Source organism: Sparus aurata, chromosome 7 (genome assembly GCF_900880675.1).
Source record: "Sparus aurata chromosome 7, fSpaAur1.1, whole genome shotgun sequence".
Lineage (NCBI taxonomy): Eukaryota > Metazoa > Chordata > Actinopteri > Spariformes > Sparidae > Sparus > Sparus aurata.
In genome coordinates this window covers 13,595,902-13,615,562 of record NC_044193.1, presented here as the reverse complement: position 1 = coordinate 13,615,562, position 19,661 = coordinate 13,595,902, and the positions used below count along the sequence as shown (strand labels likewise).

The following is a 19,661-nucleotide window of genomic DNA, read 5'->3' as shown; positions in this document are numbered from 1 at the left end:
GTAAACGATGGAGGACAAACTCCACAGTCAAGCAGGTATTTTATAAAGTTCCAGTCTTTTTCGTAGGAAATTCTCCCTTTGTGTTAACACACCTCCTCCTTGATTTTTAATATTGTTTGAGGCACTGGGAAGCAGTGATATTTCAATGACTGTAGCAAGGTGATTAATTTAGCAGGGATTAGAAGGATAATCTATCCTATTTCCCACCCCTGGGGAATACAATACCTGGCTGTGGGCACTACTCATGGGTCCACTGCTGTGCTACGAAGACACTTTACATCGAGTATTTAAAAAGTGGTTCAAATGTATTGTGTATTTTAATGTAAATACAAACATATCATGTATGGGGAAAAACAGGTGTCTGTGCTTTCATTAAAAGACTTGAAATGGGAAAACAGATGCAGTCATCCCAAACATGATCCCTACCATCAGTAGTGCTCTACTCGTCATCAAGTTGCCTCAATATTTGTGTTTGGATTATACCCTCTCACCCTTATCACAAGTCACAGTTTGACTGCCCTCAATTGCATGACCAAAGTAACCACGGTAACAGTCTCAATAACAAAAGGAGGCCCAGACCAGGTCAACAAAGGCTGGGATTCTCCTCAGGATGATTGGGTTACATAAATGATTAGTGCCTTGACACGAGACCTTCAGTCTGCCTCTAAAAGGACTCACGACTCTCCATCTAAACATAGGTACACCCCTACCCTACCCTACCCTCCACCCTCCACCTGTACTGCACCCAGCTCCACTGTCCATCTGTCTATGGTCAAATATCCAGACTACAGGGGTTGAACATGAGTCATCTTACAGACAACAGTAAAATACAGAGGACTAGAGTTACTTTGTGTGTATAGGGATGACCTCTGGTTGCTATGTTGTTCTACTGGCAGGCCAACATACGTCACTTGCCGTTATCTATAACAGGAAAAGGAATTTAGCTTGAGGAAAGCTAAAAGTTCAATTCAAGCACAAGTTTGATCAAACAAATAGATATATTCTTTTTTACTTTATTATCATATATTTGCTAAATGTTTCCTTGTAAATTGCAATAGGAGTGGCTTCTTTCCTGAGCTTATGATTAGACTTAGACAACTTTAAGTCTAAACTGAGAACAGTTAGAGTAGTTTGCCTGGATTGGACCATTTTTTTTAGATTCATCTTAACATTTACAAGATTACAATAGCTTTTTCCATGGTTCATATCAACATAGGACAATATCTGGAAACACCTTCAATGATGTGAAGAACTCTGTGACCAGATGCACCTGAATAACTGTGTACACAAGTTGAATTTTCCATGCGAGTGTGGCAATGTCATTGAACGGGAAGGCCAGATGATTAATCAATCATACAGTATGTAAATAAAACAACAAAGCTGGGCGAATCGCTGTTAAACAGACCCTGCCCTCTTTAGCATAAAGGAAGGATTATCCTCATACAAGTTTATAGAGTTTTTCTTTGACTTGGTTCAACTATTTGTGAATGTGATTACCTGTCCTATAAACCAAACACTCATCATTTTTGCTGGTTTACACCCAAATAAATACAACTATGCAACAGCAAAACCATCTTTTTGGAACTGATCTACAGTTCATCTGTGTATAGCATGTTATCACAGTCTCGATCAGACAAGTCTCTTCTTTCGTGCTATTGAATATGATACAGTTATCAATATGGACGTCTGGAAAAGCGCTTGTTCAACCAAAACAAAACCTAAAATGCGAATACAGTAGAACTAAATGCTACATATACAGTAAGCAAATTTACATGTACAATATGATAACCATCAGTTGTCATACCTCGGCTACTCCTTATACCACTTATCTCTAGGTAATGACATTTTGAAAAAGCCTATAAAAAGCTAAATAGTCGCTTGTCAATAGCCATTGGGTTATGAGACAAAATTTTAGCCAGTGCATTCCACCTCTTTTGCTCTTGATACAGGCTGTTTACTTGCATGCCATCAAAGCCTGCTCAAACCATTGATTGATCAATACTACTCGGAATACAAAATGACAACAAATGGGAACCAGAAAGCTTCCTATTCCAAAATTGTGTCCCGTACCTGCATGCAGATGTCTGTTTATAGAGGTTAAAAGTGAATTGTCATGAACTTTGTAAGCTCTCCAAGTGTGCTGATAAAAGCGAGGACTACAGCATTTCTCATCACCTGCAATCACAGCAAAAAGACTGAGACTGTACAGTGCCACAGTCAAAATAGTTATGGAATCTTTTTCCTTTCCAGTGTGGTGTCTTCCCGTATCATAGTAAACCATATTTGAAGTGTGCAGTGGTTGTGTGTGTGTGTGTGTGTGTGTGTGTGTGTGTGTGTGTGTGTGTGTGTGTGTGTGTGTGTGTGTGTGTGTTTGAGCATGTGTGCGTGTGTGATAGTGGGTAGGGTGTCACACGGTCAATGAAAGGCTTTAAGAGGATTGCTCCTGCCTCTGACTGACTCACAAGGTGCAATGAACTGCCACTCTATTGATGTTTAACTAAATTCCTTTGTTAATAGAGTATTTAGAGTCACATGTCCTTTGGACTGTACAGGGACGTAACAGACTACCACTAGAGGCAGCTTTACAAGTGCAAAAGGTCTAGGAAGAAGCAGAAAACACAGTTCTGCCATGTTTATCCAAGTTATGGGGCGAGTGTTGTTTTGACCCATCACAGGTAGAGTACAAGAAAAACTTGGCATTATCTAAAGGCATTTATACTGATTGTAACGACTTTTTACTGAAGAGTCCCTTTGAAAGTGCACAGTTGTCCCAGACACAGAGACAGTCCATGGCTCTGTCCCAAATGACTGTAATGACTGTATCCTTGGGGATTAGTTGTCACCCCAGTCATCATGGGAACAAGAATGGCATGTTTCTTTGGTTGCCGTGACAATAAAAAGGAGTCAGTCCTGGTCGGGAACAAGCCCTCAGGGAACCATGGTAACTGCAGTGAAAATGTCAAACGCCAGACCTTAAGTGCTCCAGCCGGAGGTATTTGATTGAACTGCTGTGCTACCAGCAATCCGTGCTTTCCTTTCATTCTGATTTTATAGCTTTCTGTTTATGTTAAAAAATTTAATAGCGGAGGAACTTTACAGAGGTTAAATAGAGAAAGTGCATAATTTATCACTATCAACTTGTTTATTCACAATGGAATCTATCTGAGGCAGCTTGGCACCAAGTTAATATTTCACCCCGGCTATCCCTAGCCTCTGGAAATTAGTCTTAAGAGGCTGGCTGGGCTGAGATAAATGGATGGATCAATTAGGCAGCAGAAAGAGGTTGCGAGGTAGGGTGGGGGTAGTATTACAGTGAGTCTTGAGGTCGAGAGATGGATGGCTTTGAGAGTGCCAGAGAAGCTGTACTGCATTAATACAAGTGAGGCATCAGCACAGAAGCAGCATGACTGTGAAGCACACATGGCCACAGACACGCACCAGTATACACATCCCTAGTACTCACAAACCACTGCTTTGCACAAAGACACACACCCTTTTTTACCACAACCAGTGTTTTTTTTGCCTGAATCGGCTATTTCTGAGCACTATGGTTACCACCAACAATGCTTCAAATTTTAATGCCTATAAACTTGTGAAGAAGACAAACTTTACAAGGCTTTGGAGAGGCAGTTTAATTACAGCTAGTTTGTTGTTTAAGTCACCAGTTTATACCAGTGCTATAAATCATACAGAGCAAGTGTTATTCATTTATCAAAAAAGTGCAGATTTAGCTAATCCTTGTAGCACAATGAACAAATGTTCCGTGTGCAGGAAGTTGAACTCAGTGTCTTCCATCTTACTAAAGTTAATGGTTTAGTCCCCTTAACCCAACCGGGTAATTAGCCAATCATCTGAACAATGCTGTCACAAACACATTGCAATCTATCTAAAAATTAGCTTCATGTAAACATTTTCATTTCCTTCAAATGCAAAGTGCCAAACTGCATGGCACCAAGATAATCTATCTGATTTTCGCAAGGGCCAGTTTTTACCCAAATTAGAATTCAAATGTTCCTGGGGAAAGGCAAGTCACGCATTGTCAGCAGGAAGTGGCTGTACAAACAAACTGACATACATGTATGTGAATGGACAATCATGTTTGTGCACACTGGCACACACACACACACACACAGCCAGGTGGGTGTGACCAGAGGAAATGTAAAAAACTCTCTGGGTAAACAGCTTTCACTGAACACTGTGGAGAGACCAGCGTGCCCAGTAGCAGCGAGGGGGGGGGGGATATAGTGCCATTAGTGTGGAGAGTGCACAGAGTGATAGCATAGAAGTGGCCTATGATATCTCATCCATGAGAATGATGACAGTGCACAAGGCAAGCACAAATCAAAAACATGGTCCTTCTGCTAGTCTCAAAAATGAATCCCTGAAGTTTTATTTTTGATATTTTGACCATGACAATGACAGTATATATTGGTTATGTTATGATAAGAATATCTGCAACTACAACACCAATAACCCTCTGGTGCCAAAAAAATGTACTCTTTCACCCAAAATAGCAGCCATATCCAGACGCGTTAAGAAGAGTTTTGTGGACCTCTACGAAGAACAAGTGTACCAAAATACATAATCAGACACACACACACACACACACACTCACACACATGACACCATGAACTGACGTCACTTAAATGTCGACTGGCCATAAACTGTCAAAAGGCTGAAGTGTCAGAAAGCAAAACAGGGTCAAAACTAAAATGACTTTAGGAAAGCAAGGATAAACCTCTGCCTCATTTCCTCACGCAAACGCATCGCTCTGCTGGTGCCAGGGTTTACAGATCATATCAAGAGGTTGTATCAAATCAAACTGTGATATGAATTACTTTTCCCCACAACACCTGAGCTGGCTAGTATGAAACATATTTCACCATGTTATGCAAAACGCATTTAGTCTAGATGAAGCAGATAATTGTGGTTACAGCAAGCTGTCAAAGCTGTTAGAGACGGATTATGCATCACTTGCATGGTAACCCATCATACCCATTGTTCAAGTAAATAACAAATTTGTCAGTGGTTTTCTATTTTGTTGTATTGGATTCAACAACACACACACAACACATTTTACTGACAGAGGACACACTGAGATGATCTATATTTATGATGGCGGGCATATTCTCATAAGCTTGAAAATAAGGGCCTGAGAAAATTGCACTGGGCAGCAGAGGGTATGTTTATGATTGGTAACTCTCAGTATGTTATATGCTGATAAAGCAGACCTACTTGAAGGCCTGACACCTGCAGACCTGCAATTATTTCCTGGCTGTAAGTGCAGGAAGTGTGTTTATCTGCTTTGGCTATCATTTGCTTAGGGTCTATGTATTTACAGGCAGCCTGCGCAATAAGAGCATCTCTTAGGAAACAATGACAGCTAGATGAGGCATGTGTCGTGTCTTCCACTGAAGAGGTTGCATCAAAGCTGACTGTTATCACTGACCACGAAAGACCAGTTTAGTCTCAAGGGCTGTGAGCAAATTTTTGTTGTAACTTGTCGAGTCAAGGTGGTAACTCCGTCTAAGCCTTTTCCTTACTCCACCTTTACATTGCACGGTTACTCTAAAGCTCCTTTAAAACCCTGGTTGTTCCTCCTCATTCCTAACCAATTATACGTGTCTGTATTGCTTCACACTGTGAACCAGCAGGCCACACCTTGAGATAAATCTGGTACGTGGTCAAATATATCCAGTAATACAGCCAGATATGCACTCGCAAACACACAGTCGCTCAGGTGGGAGCATGAACCGGGCCTCCGAAGACAAAGGGAAGCACCTGTCTTCCTTGCTCTCCCAGGATGTGGAGGTGTGCGAGTGTGTGCATCTGTGTTCGAAACCTATAAATAGAGCCTTGTGTCTTCCCCTAGCTTTCGCTCCGGTGGGATCCTCTCATGTTTTAATTAAATAAACTGCTGCAATCAGGCCCAGCTGTGCCCTGCATTCCCAGCCCGCATCAGTCAGCAGCCATGCTCGGGGGCAACACAGGGGCTGGGGTGTCAGTGCATATGAGTACATGGAGACAGAGGAAACGAGAGAGAGACCATGGAAGACGGGATGGGAGAGAGAGAGAGAGCGAGAGAGAGAGAGAGAGAGAGAGAGAGAGAGAGAGAGAGAGAGAGAGAGAGAGAGAGAGAGAGAGAGAGAGAGAGAGAGAGAGATGGACTAAGCTGTGAAATTGGGGCATTCAGCGCTGAAGCCACCTGGGTATCATAGGAAGCCCTGCTCAGGTGTTCTGGATGGGTTCCCCGATGTGCAAACCAGCAGAAGGAAAGCAGCTCGGCTCATCTCTTTCATCCTCTCTATGTCCCCTCCTTCCTCCTCCATTTTCAATCCATCTTTTCCTTCTTTTCCTCTGAATTATTCTGCCAACTGCCAGGTCCCCTCCTATATGATCACTTTACGTGATCTGTTCACCCTCAAAGTGTAGCTGCCATTTTAAGATGATACAGTGAACACAACTGTGGCCAGGACTCCCCTTCTGATGCTACAGGGGACACCAGATTGGGGGGCATTGTATGCTTAAGATAATCATGGCAAAGGGAAAACACTATGGGGGAATGTAGCGGTAGAGAAATGATGTGAACTGGCATCTCTGAAGCCCACTCTGACGACTGGATCTGTCTTCACCTGCTCTTACGGGCACAGGGCAGATTTTCAGGCATGCAGTTTGGTAGTTAAAGTTACTGACTGTAAGTAATATTGATGTATGGGAAATAGCTCAGGCAACAGCATGTGGAAGATGGCCCGGCGAGGCTCCAGTTTGTCAGATCAGAATAAACTGTAGCTGACAAATAGAGTCCCACCAATGCAACCACGCCAGAACACAACATCTGATTTATCCCTCAATCTTCTCTGCATCATCAAAGTATTTTCCTCTGTTGAATAGATCTGTGATACCGACAGGTGTGAGAGGAGACTCTAAGCTAAAGATGATGTATTCTGTTGGGGACGGTTGAATCGAATGCTAATGCCGCGCTGTGGTTTAAAATGGTTTTGCCCACTGGCTGCATTTGCTGCTGTTTATTTCTGTTTGACACGCTGTATCTCTAACCACAAGATCTGAAAACCTCAGCTAATGGCCATGCATCAATATCACTACCATTAAGTTAAACGTAGCACCCTGTGTCAAAAAATAAAAAATAAAAATGGAACTATTCCTTTAAAGCACGATCTCCCCAACCCCCACCTGATTTGCCTGCTGCTACAGCTCCACCGGGCACCCAGAGTGTAAAAGACTAAACTGCAGCTTTTAGTAACAGCAGCAGAAGCTGCCTAGCTGCTGGTTACCATCTATAATTAATGGACTGGTGCTGCTGGTCCTTGTTCCGTTTCAGAACCAGCCCCCAGGAAACCACTTGGCCATTACAGACCTACAACACTCAAAGCCCCGGGAGGATGGGATATGGTCAAGAACAGCTCTTAGTCAAGTACCAAACAGCATCAATACTTGAGTTGGGAAAATAGTGAACGAGTGAATCATGGATTATTTTTATCCTGCTAGTTGCTCAATGACTTATTTGTTTATTAGTTTCACATTTAGAGGAATCATTGCTAACCGTAACTGGGATTTACACCGGCTATTCCTGTCAGTAATGTGTCCTCCATATGAGAATTGATCCAAATATTGATTAAGTTGTCCACAGCAGGTAAAAAGCGTGAATGGATCGATACCCATTTTGATGAGTAAGAAGGACCAGCTCTCTCTTTGATGTGTTAGAAAAGCTAAGCTTCTGTGACATGAAGACTTATTCACTCACTCCACTCCAGAGAAGACAGGCTCCTACTTTTGGCAGTGAAAAGCCCTTAGCTATCTATGAGCGTAAATCGTAAAATCTGAAAACGTTTTTGGACTTTCTTTTACTGTAAAAACTGCAGCATTGGTCTGTTGTTGTATGTTGGCTCGAATTGGTGATTTGGGGCCTCTGGGGGCTGGATTGTTTTTTTTAAACGGAGAGATACTGTATTAGATTGTTTCCAGGAAGCCCAACATCACCGGTCATGCCCGTTCAGTGAACACAACAGGATTTGCAGCTGATGATGGCAGTAAATATGGAAAATTCCCAGGAGTTTTAACTACACCTTGTGTTTCTTCAAATAGTAACCTTTGCTTTAAATTTTAGAAGAAAGGGCCACCATTTCATTGCTGCTCATCTGCACACTCAGTGGAAAGTTAGAACAGATCTGATGGGCACAGAGTCAAAATGTGAGAAGCTGTAAGAGTTATGCACCAAGATAAACTCTGCCTGTTTAGCTGCAATAAAGTGACTGATCTCTGGAAACTCCATGGGTGATCGTCATGACAAAAATAGCAAGCATGCTTCACCTCTGTTTCTAGGCTGATAAGATACGTGCAGCCGCAAGGCCTTTCAAGAAAAGGATGGGCGAGACCACAGATAGTGAGGAAGAGTAGCAAAGAGTGACAGGAAGAAAAGAAAGAAAAAAATAGAGAGAATGGAGGGGATGACAAGACACATGAATGAATAAATGATAGGACAGATTCAGGACATGTGATATCACACAACTGCATGTGACTTAGGGGCAGCTAATGATGTCAGGGACGACTGATCCGGCAGTGATCTCTGTGCTCAGGTTGACTTCACAAATGTCATTTACGCCTTTGAATCCACAACTCACAAGCTGACCTTTGCCCCGCCAAGGAGCTAAAAGTCAGACAGGGTGAGGATCATGAGCTACACATTGGTCATCCTTCCCTATCCTATGGACGCCACTAATGAAGCCAAAATCGATGCCAAAATATCATATTTGGCCCGTGGCGCCAGCCACTGTAAGCATCATAATCATAGCTGTTAGGGCCTACAAACACCAGCATGATTACAGTAGCCATGATGCTCATCAGTAGCACTGTTATTATCATGGCCAGGTACATGGATATTAAAGGATTGAGTCCCTGCATCCAGCTGAGTCTCATCATCGACTGGGAGTGATCGAGGCTCAGCCGAGGCGCATGGCCCCTTCTTCTTCGCTAGTCTACACTCCCAAAGGCAAGCCGAGCTGTCACACATGACCTAACAGCCCATACAAACAACCTCACCTCATTTAAACGTGTGACCATTTTCTTTGAAAAATATCATCGGCTTGGTTTCACTTACCGATTCCGGGGGCGGAGTAGATGAAGTACAATGCGGAGGTGGACAGTGAAAAGAGAAATATAAGCCCAAGGAATGACCTTCTCCGGAACCGCAAATGTGTCGGCATCATACAGGCAGCAAAAAAAAGCACACACAGGCACGTTTACGTTATCTACAACGACGATAGACCAGGTCCCCGATGCGTCCAGATGCCAGAGCCGGCGATCCGCGGACAGGCTGGGGGTGGCGGGGAGGAGGGGGGGGGGGTTTCGGTGAGCCGAGTAGGTTGGCCGGTCTGCGGCAGCGGTGAGGAGCTAGGCGACGAGGAAGTCAGTGTATTTCCGCGGCAGGTCTGGCACAGGAGAGGTCCTCCAGTGTTCAATCAAGACATTCAAATCTCCATTCCTGAGGAGGATGGTTTCGGCTTTTTAGCTGAGAGAGTGTCCGAGGTCGAAACGGCCGGCAAACGATAGCGTAGTTTAACCTGGCCTAGGTTGTGTTTTTTTTTCCTTTCCTTTCCTTTTGTCAGCGACAGACCATCCTTTGGCTCACACGCTACGTCGCTGATGGTGTTTGCTTTCGCCCGCCTTGCCTTGCCTGCTAGCCCTATGAATGGGGCAGCCCCTCTGCAAAATGAGCAATACCTACAGTGGGCGTTAACAGCCGCCGACAAAACAAGAGCGCGCTCACACGACGTTTGTCAAACGGAACCTGGCGACCGAACGGACTGGCAGCGACGCAGCAGCCACCGTCAACGGTCGAGCGACGTCTTCACACCGTTATGGCATATGGCATTATCATAAGCTAGCTATTTAACGTTAGCTCAGCAGGACTCGCATTACAGCCGGTCTCATTTATGACCATGCAGTCACAGCACCACCTCATGTGTCCGCACTTCTCACTCGCCAGCTGATTGCAGCCCGCACATTGGACATGTTTTTCTTCATTAGCTTAATAATTAGCTGATATGAGCCTGGATCCCATCACCTTTAGGTTATAATCGTTATTTATTTACTTTGTTGTTGTTGTTGTTGTTGTTGTTCTGGTTAAAAACCCTTCAACACATTGAAAACAGTTAGGCCTACAAGAAAAAAAAAACACTAAACACATATCTTTCATTTTAATTGGCTTTACACAGGGTTTATTGCAGGGAGTCTGTATTTAACTGTATTCATTTTATTGTGTGTTTTTACACATCACCCATTTATAAATCCTGCAAGCTACAATACACAGCCACTCACTTCTTGTAGATAAAGTAATATAGTACTTTTATCCCTTTGCATAACGCTTCTCAAAATTAGTTTGGGGTATTAGATAGTTAAGTGTTTCACTTGGTTGTTTATTCTGTGACATGTCTTAATGTTTATGTTTTAAAACACATTTCATTTGACTTGTATTGCATATCCATGCGCACACACATATGCACCCATATTCCAATGTCCCTAACTGAGTAGTGTATTTCTATCTATTACAGAACACTTGACTTGTACTTTGTATGTTTCTTTTTTTACATACACATATTTATCACCTACTTATTTATAGTTCTCTGCTTTTCTTTTTTTTTTTAAACTTATCTTTGTTCAGATTTGTTGTCCTTGTGATTATATGCCTATTTCAATCTACCTGTACCTCAATTACATAGAGACAAACTATCTTATTACTTTAACATTGACGTTGAAAATTTCTGATATCACTATTGTATCTGACATTCAAAGCAATATGTTCCAGACAACAAAGCACCCAGTGTATTTTTTCAAATAACTTATTATTTATTCATCAATTTATGTAGGTTAGTGCTTTGAGCGTTGCATAAATGGACTACAGTTATATTGTTTTTCTTAAACCTTGAAATAAACCTTATATCTTATAAAAGGTAAAACACATGACAGATATAATCCAGCTGTACTGTGTTACTGCATAATTTGTATTTACATGTAATTTACTTGATCATTTTCATTTTCTTCTCTATTCCTCCACTCCACTCATTTAGGAGACAAAAATGTTGTCCTTGTTTTCTTTTACATTCATTTGATAACTTTAGTTACTTGTTGCAGATTACATTCTGCATCAGAGCCAAAGCAGCAATTTTTTTAAATGTATGTATTTAATCAGCAATGAGAAAAAAACCCCACAATGATTCTGAAGTACAAAGCCCACAAATGTCTAAATTCACCTTACAATTTACTTTTACTTTTTGATTTCTAAAATACATTTGTTGTCAGAAAATTACTTGTAATATATAAGTACTATTCATAGGTGACTTTTCCTTTTACCGAAGTAATATTTTAACACAACATCTTTACTTTTATTCACATATGACTTCAGGGTATTATTGCGTAGTTGCATCTTTTTTCAGTGTTTCCCACATCTGCAGGTAATTTACAGCAAGCGCACGCTACGATGAAAACTACAATATCCATGATGCAGCAGGCGAATGGCTGACGCTACACTACACTGGCTCATGGGAAATTGAGTGAACAGGAATTACTGTGAACCATTGACATGTTTTATATTAATACCGCTGAAAGTGGAGTGATGTTAATTATGACAGGAAAAATATATTGTTGTTAGCAGTAACATCAAGCTGCGGTCATTTGTGTCTTTGATATTCCGTCATGGCGCCCGTGCAACGTAAACGACTACAATTACCCACAAAGCCTCAACCAGGAAGTGGAGTCGTTATGTCAACAGATGTGAGGAGCTGTCGACATGGACCTTCCAGTCTTGTTTGTAACAAAACGTCTACTTCGGGTTTAAAGTCGCTGTTTTTAATATGAGAGGCGTTAGCCATAAAGTTGTGCTGTTATCCCTTTTGCTGTTATTCGTGTATCCGTGCGTACCAGGGCGAGTTGAGAGGGAAGAGTCGTTGGACCCGCTTGAGAAAGATGACGGAGGGGATGTGCACCATCAGGATAACATACCAGCTGGAAGCCAGCAAACATTAATAAAACATGCACCGGAAGATGGAGTCGATACCAACGAAGAGACGAAACAGAAAGATGGACAGTCTGTCAGGTTTGAGCCACCAAATATTGATTTTAGCGGTCCTTCTTTGGCGTAACCTAGCCCAATGTGGCTAAGTAGCTAGCAATAGCTTAATTCCACGGGCTTCTAAACAGGTTTTCAGTGTCTTGCTGTAAAGTCCAGGATCAACTGAAGGACGCGTTGTCCAACCAGACAGTTATTGGAGATTTGTGTTATGTAGTTTTTTCTTTTTCTTTTCTTTTTTCTTTTTTCTTTTTTTTTTTTTAACTTATTTTACTACGATTGTAGTTTCAAGCTGTGTTCTGGGGAGCTTATTTTCCTCTGAGAGCAACTTGATTACTCAATTATGGAAAATGTCAATATTTCTGAATTATTATTATTATTATTATTATTATTATTATTATTATTATTATTATTGTTGTTATTTAATATTGTGATTATTAAAATTCTGTGTTTAAAATTCGTCTCCAAAACTACTTAGGGCCCCTTTTTAATATAAGCAAAGTATGACTTTAGTAGCAGCTCATGTGGCAGATACATTTCTGAATTCATATTTACAATAATAAGCACTCTATTACTGTACTTAAATACAATTTGAATGGTACTTGTACTTAACTTGAGTAATTCAATTTTCTGCTACTACATACTGCCACATAACTACATTTTTGAGGCAAATGCTGTAATTTTACCACACTACATTGACTTTATACCCTAGTTGCAGAGTAAAAGTAGATTATTTATAAATAAATTGATTTTATGGACAATTGGATAAAAATATATAATTATTGTGATGATTACGAAAATGCTGAATATCTGATATGGTAATTGGTCCGCCCATTAAATACAGTGTGTTGATATCGTAAGTATATATTATTTACTTTCACTTGTACTTAACTTAAACCTGAGTACATTTACGATCATATATTATCCATATGAGTGCCTCTCACTCTTAGCAAAGTCATATTTTAACACCATGTCTTTACTTTTACTTAAGTATTTAAGTTTTAAGTAGATTTTTTTCAGGGGTTTTTCAGCAGCATAACCTAATATGAAACAATACAAAAGCTGAATTTAAAATGGTATATGTTTAAACAAATTGGGTATAATAAACCTTCCAGGGGACCAACTTGCCTTGCCACACCCAAGAAAATAAAAAATTCTCTCTGAAATCTTTTCAAGGGTCCATCCATGTTTTGTCTCTGTTGCAAAGTCAGGTGTTCCAAACCTTACAGTTTATTTGGGTGAGGTTGAAATTAAGCTTTTATGACATCCAAAACTAACTAGTTAACATTATTTTTTGATTAAATGTTAATAGGACATTTTTTAGGAGGGTTATCTCTGCTCTCCAATTCTAAAATTATATTTAAAAGCAAGATTTTGATGTTTAATTCTGTGATTATGTTGTGTTTTGAATCCATAGCCTCATCTATCTGATCGATCCATTGATTCTATGCCTCACACCAACATGCATTTTTTCCTGACTGTGTCCATGCAGCAAGTCCAATGACACTGAGCCCTACAGCAATGAGACCCTCCACTCTACAACACCTGCTGTCAAGCCGACGACCCCGGCGCCTCCAACCCCCAAGCCCATTTTACCTGTGCAGACAGGGGTCAAGGCCCAAGAGGAAGAGCAGTCCAGCGGGTTGACCATATTCTTCAGCCTGCTGGTTATTGGTTGGTAGTTGTTGAATTGCTAAATATCTGTCAGACTCTGTCTTATGTTCTGTTGTAGCTTGTCAATCAGCAAAAAAAAAACCTATGCACATTGTTTTCTGAGAGGAGTTTTGTCAGGTGTCATTCTGAGAGAACATAAACGAAGAAGAAAACAAATTCCTGATCTTGGTGTTCATATAATGCACACAACTTAGACCCATAGCAGCCAATTATGGAGGGTGAATGTACAGCTACTTGAGTGTTTCATTAAATCAGATGTGTGGCTGGCGAGTTCAAATGAAGGAAGTGGATAAAGGAAAGGATGTGGTTACACATTAGTATGTGAACATGAAGTGCTTTTTCCGACACAGAGTGGCCATTATGCACTTTAGATCACTACTGGTTAAGTTATATGCTTACCACTTTGAAGGTTATAGACCAAGGAAATGGCATACATTATACATAAGGTTACCAGTTAGACTCATTGACTTTGCAGACAGATTATTTTGTCTTGAACCAACTCTTTCTATGCAACAAATATTTAATTGGTTGAGAGAAAGCATGCAGAGTTGCAGTCATTTTCTTCTAAAGCCATCAGTGGTTTCTCCTGAGGTCAATAAATGTGAAGTCACCTCAGAGTACAATCCAGAAACCACACATTAGTAGATTAGTAAATAGCTCTACTCAGAAACCGTATTAACATTAAGGTAGCATTGCCCTCAACAAGTGTGTGTGATTTAATTAGGCCTGAGTTTAACATCTCCCTCATGACTAAACAGTCCAGCTTTTATAAACCAACCTCTGCTGGTTTGGTGCTGCATACACTGTGTCTTATCGTTATCTCATTGCAATGCACTGCATTTTGGCTCTATGTATGAATCACTGTTTACTTAACTTCATTGTGGCCTTGGGGTTTGTCACCATAATTGAACTCATTTGTGTATGTGCAGATTCAGCACATTGATAAACATGATTAAAGGCTCATAGTTCTTTCACACGCTAATTTTATGTTTTGATTGGAGGCAATTATCTTTTATTGTTTACAGTCTCAGAATTATTTTAAATGTCAAGCAACTGCTTCAATATGATATGAATTCAAGTCTCCATTTAGACTTTGAATGAGAGTAAATAAAGTTAGAGGGAAATTATATGTTATTCATTGACATCCCTGTCCTGTCTACTGCATGTGATGTGGAGGAAAGCTGCCACAGAAAAGATCTTAACACTATATGACGTGCAGTTATTTTTGGGCTGAGTTTGTGGGACATGATGGTTGGGACATGGATGTATTAGTCCTGAATATTCATTCTGTGTTGTTTGCTCACTCTAGGTATCTGCATCATATTGGTGCACCTGCTTATCAAGTTCAAGCTGCATTTCCTTCCAGAGAGCGTGGCTGTTGTGTCCCTTGGTGAGTTCTTCTTCTTATGTAACATGTTTCTCTGCACAGGCTGCATCTAGGGAAGCAGAAACAAATGTTTCTGTATTTGAGAGCTCTAGATGAAATCCTTTTTTAAGGCAGGAACAGTTGGAGTACAGCAAGCTAATCCTGAGACTGATTTGGAAGTTTGCCAGAATACTCTTACTTTTGCTTTTTTAGAGCATGTATAAATAGTTTATGACTGTTCTCACAATTTCCGTCTTTCTCTCTCTTCCTTATCTCTGTGTCATAGAAAATTCCTAACATAATGCCACTTTGTCCAGCAGTGAATTAGCGAACAGGTCCAGAGCAGTGAAGCTCTTTAAGATTACAATATGATAATTCCATAACAAGACCCTCCCAGTGCATGTCGTGGATTTTCTTGGGGGGAAAAAAAAATAAAAGTTTAAACATTCAATTAAATTCACAGGGTCTTGCAAAATCCTATAGTTGTACTCCAATTACTTTTTAAGGCCCTCCAAACTAGATTGAATCATTTTTTGAGATTCTTACCCTCACCAATTGCTTGTTTTTAACTGAATTGTGTTGAAAAATAGTTGCAGAATTTTGACAGTAATCAAGTGAATAATTTTTTTCTAACCTGAATGAATAATCTGTCGCCACTATAAATTAATTCCGAAAAGATCAGAGATTTAAAATCTGTAGTTAGCTATATGTATGGAGCTAAAGAACTAAGATTAGTATTTTGTCTGCACACGGAGAACAGCATGCCATCTATTGCAAAATAAAAGCATGCCTCAGGATACATGTAACATGTATTTATTTAAATAATCAAGGAAATCCATTATATGAACTGGGAGGAGGTTGTAAATTCTGGGTTCTTAGCTGGCATGGAATGACCCAGTACTAAAATCATTTTCAAGCGACAGCCAATTCGCCTTTGTAAGATGAGTAACAGTTAGCCGACAGGAATCACTAGCAGCCATACGCAAGATTTGGAAAGTGCTTTGTGGTTTCAACATAGCACTCGGTTGCAAAAGTTATTATTCTTTCTCCAGACATTCAGTTTTTTCTTCATGTGAGGTCACTTCAGATTAATTCCACTTCCTGTTATGCCATCCATTGTCTCCCTCTTGACGTGTTTATGCAATTACACTCACTCAAACTCAGTGACACACATCTGTCTTGACCCTGAAGGCCTTTTCCTCTTGCATGCCCTGCATAGTGCATATGAGCTCCTCTCAGTGTTTGGAGCGGTGACTCTGCTGAGGAAAGATAACACTTTGCTTACAAATCAGGAAGAACTGCTTTTCCTTCCTCTTCACTTCCTGTATCCCATCTACTCATTATGTGTCTTTCTCTTCACGATCACTTCGTTTGCCCATATATCTGGCTCTTAAACAATGCTTTGATGCTCATACTGATTTCTTTCTCCTTCTTATCTCCTCCACTTTCTTTGCACTTTACATGTCTTTTGTTTTTTTCCTGGCCCTTTTAACTAATGTTCTGCTGGGCTGGGTAATGAGAGCCGAGGGCCTGAGGGGAGTACGTCAAAGACAAAACTAAGACAATAGCCCTTTTACACTTTTCCTATCTAATTTAGTCCTCAACTATGGTGGACATTTCATTTGCCAGGTAGTCTAGTTCTAACCACTTGTATAGCAATTTGCCTAAGGTTTGCACCCATTTGTATTCTGCTTGTATTGAAATTTTTATAAGAAGTTGTAAAATATTTAAACCAGGGTGTTGATTTTTTTCCACTGCTCCCTCTTTCCAGGGATTCTAATGGGAGGCTTCATTAAGATCATCGAGTTTCAGGAACTGGCCAACTGGAAGGTACAGTTGGATTCCTTATTCACACACTGCTGGACATCTTTTTGTATCCACACAGCACTGACCATACTGTTGTTCACAATTAACCAAGTCTGCAAGTAATGATTATTTTCATTTTTCAGTAAACCTGCTGATTATCTTCACTATTAGATTATTACTTTTTTAGAATATAAAATGTCAAAACAATTTGAAAAATGCTCATTGCAAAGTGGCATCACCTCATTTCTTATTTTGTCAACAGACAAATCCTAAAGATTCTTCATTAACTATCATGAAAGACAATGAAGCCAACAGATAGTTAAAGACATAATGCTGGAACATGAAAATGGCTGAAATGTTTTATCTGCTATTCAAATAGTTGTAGATTAATTTTATTTTGACCGATCTTTGTTTCTGTATGCAATTGGCATTTAATGGTGCTTAGGTTGGTTTGGATTGGTTCAGCATGAGGCAAAACAACTACATTCCTCAATACACCACACACAAGTAAAATACACAAACACATATGCGATGCATTATCATTTTTACACAGGTTTGTTCCATGTAGATATTTCATTTCATGCAGTTGAATTAAAGTTACAAAGTTGCTTCCAGTATATAAACACAAGAGCTACGCCCACTGCATTCCTCAAATTAACTGTAATTTTGAGGGCAGGGACAAACGTCAGCATTGCTGAACCATTGCCTAATTGAAAACATAATGCCCCAAGCTTATAGTATACAACCACTTTTCCCAGTTCTGCTATGATGCAATTTATACCACAGCAAATATGCCGGGAACCCCCCACCCACCCCAACCCAATAAACATCTGTCGTCCTTGTGCTGCAGTTTTCATCTCTCGTTCTGTGCCTGCCTTTCTGCTCGGTCATTCATTTCCTGTCCTGAGCTTTTGTCACAAATCTCATCTCTCGATCACTACTCCGTTACCTTTTCATAGTGATACACAACCATTCTTTGCCTGCTATCATTCTCATTGTGTCCCTATGAGCCCTCCTTCTTTTCCTCCTGGTTCTCACAGCCTTTAATTAACATTCCTTGTTCTCTGCCAGTGAGTGAGAGAACGAATGAACGAGGGAGGTAGAGAGAGAGAGATGCCGAGTGAGTGGGGGTGGAGTGAAAAGAGGACAGGTTGTGTCAATGTTTCTTGCACACTGGGGCCCATTGTTTTTTAGCCCGGGGCCCCAGGGTGTTGCTGAGTCATCGGCACTAGTAACCAGAGCCCCGGGAGCCCCTTTACCCCCCCCTTTACCCCTGTCCTGTGAATCTCCTGACTGTTATCTCTTTTAGGGGTTGTCCATCAAGGAAGTTGGGGGGACTGTTCAGAGTTGGTCTCAAACCAGTTCTTTGTGTTTTGACAGCCAAAGAACTGGATCTTGGCCAGGAAAACTGGTTTGAGATTGGCACCTTGCTGGTCTAGACCACAGAGCCCCTTCCATCAGGGAATGAATTATTGTCATCAACAAGACTGACAAAAAACTCTGACCGGCATTTAAAAAAAACAACAGTTTGTGTAGTGTCTAGTCTGCCTAATTGTATAGATACATAGATGGTTACAGCTTGGTACCACAGAGGCAGCGAAAAGTTCAACAATAAACTAAAATCTATAAAAATGTATATATTTTTACTTGAAGTAAGACACATGTTGCTTGCTGTTTGTGGATATTGACTCCTTGTGCAAGAAAAAAATCTGTGTACAGGACACTGCTGGGAAGTAGCAGAGTCCCTGTTCTAATAAATAAATTGTATGGTATTGGTGACTTTTGTACCTACCAATATCTTTTCCAGCATTTTAGGGAAGTATAAGAGGCATTTCGGATGCTGTTAGTGGTATCTGAACACTATCGGATCGTTTTATATTAGAGTGGAATAAAGTAATGATGTGAAAAGCAGCACGTTTTTTGCAGTAGCATGGATACGCTACTTGGTTTATAGGTTGCAGAAGACTTCAGAAGACCCAGACCATGATGCAAATCCATTAAGTCGGACCTATTTGTTTTTGAGAGATCCCTCACAGCAGGACGCACCCTGTAACCTGTGCCATGAGTAACATGGCCAGTGGCAAAAATGCGATTCTGTCAGTGTAACTTTCTCAACTGCATCTCTGTGCATATATGCTATCCATGGCTCATTTAGCAGGTTTAAACTGGATTTGTCTCATGCTTGCGGCTACCTTTTTAAGGCTGCCGTCATCACCTCCAAACTAGTATGTTTCTAAAGCTGGCCCACTTGGCTAATCTAGCAAGCCTCAAGCCTGCCCCACCACCAAGGGTGTACGAACCCCCAAGGCAGTGGCATCCTGTCATCAGTGGCTTTGCCCTCATCTTTCACCAGCAATCTGCTTTCTTTGCTGCTTGCTACCAACACCTCTATCTCCAGTCCTATCTCAACAATCCAGCATATGAAGAGCGTTTCCCTTATGTGCTTTTCTGGTACTGTTCACTGCGTTCTCTCATCTGCCCATCTCTCCCCTGTGCTCTGACACAGATTGGAGAAGAAATGGCATGCTGTTAAGGAGTAACACGCTAGCAGCTATTTGTCTCTCAGGCAGAGCACGGAGAGAAATGCATAGGTGAATATATTTGCATCTGCTGTGTTCTTCAGATAATAATTTAGTTTTCTCTCAGTTTTGGCCTTCTAGCCTGTACTGTATTGTCTGTATTATCATTTTCCTCAGTGGCGTCAGTGTGTTTTAAGCCCCAAAGGGCAGCACA

The 19,661-nt window shown here is 40.8% G+C and overlaps 2 protein-coding genes across 2 annotated transcripts in view; one reads left to right on the top strand and one right to left on the bottom strand.

Moving 5' to 3' along the window:
- The window catches only part of b4galt5 (UDP-Gal:betaGlcNAc beta 1,4- galactosyltransferase, polypeptide 5), a 34,870-nt gene extending 24,955 nt beyond the window's left edge, over positions 1 to 9,915 (bottom strand). The window contains exon 1 of the mRNA XM_030423085.1: positions 9,116 to 9,915. Coding sequence (XP_030278945.1) covers positions 9,116 to 9,224 — 109 coding nt within the window. The 5' untranslated portion in view covers positions 9,225 to 9,915. The remainder of the gene's footprint in view (positions 1 to 9,115) is intronic.
- Positions 9,916 to 11,750: 1,835 nt separating this feature from the next.
- slc9a8 (solute carrier family 9 member 8) overlaps positions 11,751 to 19,661 on the top strand; it is a 19,461-nt gene continuing 11,550 nt past the window's right edge. Inside the window, exons 1-4 of the mRNA XM_030423748.1 lie at positions 11,751 to 12,109; positions 13,575 to 13,756; positions 15,066 to 15,146; positions 16,894 to 16,952. Of these exons, the coding sequence (XP_030279608.1) occupies positions 11,868 to 12,109; positions 13,575 to 13,756; positions 15,066 to 15,146; positions 16,894 to 16,952 (564 nt within the window). The 5' untranslated portion in view covers positions 11,751 to 11,867. The remainder of the gene's footprint in view (positions 12,110 to 13,574; positions 13,757 to 15,065; positions 15,147 to 16,893; positions 16,953 to 19,661) is intronic.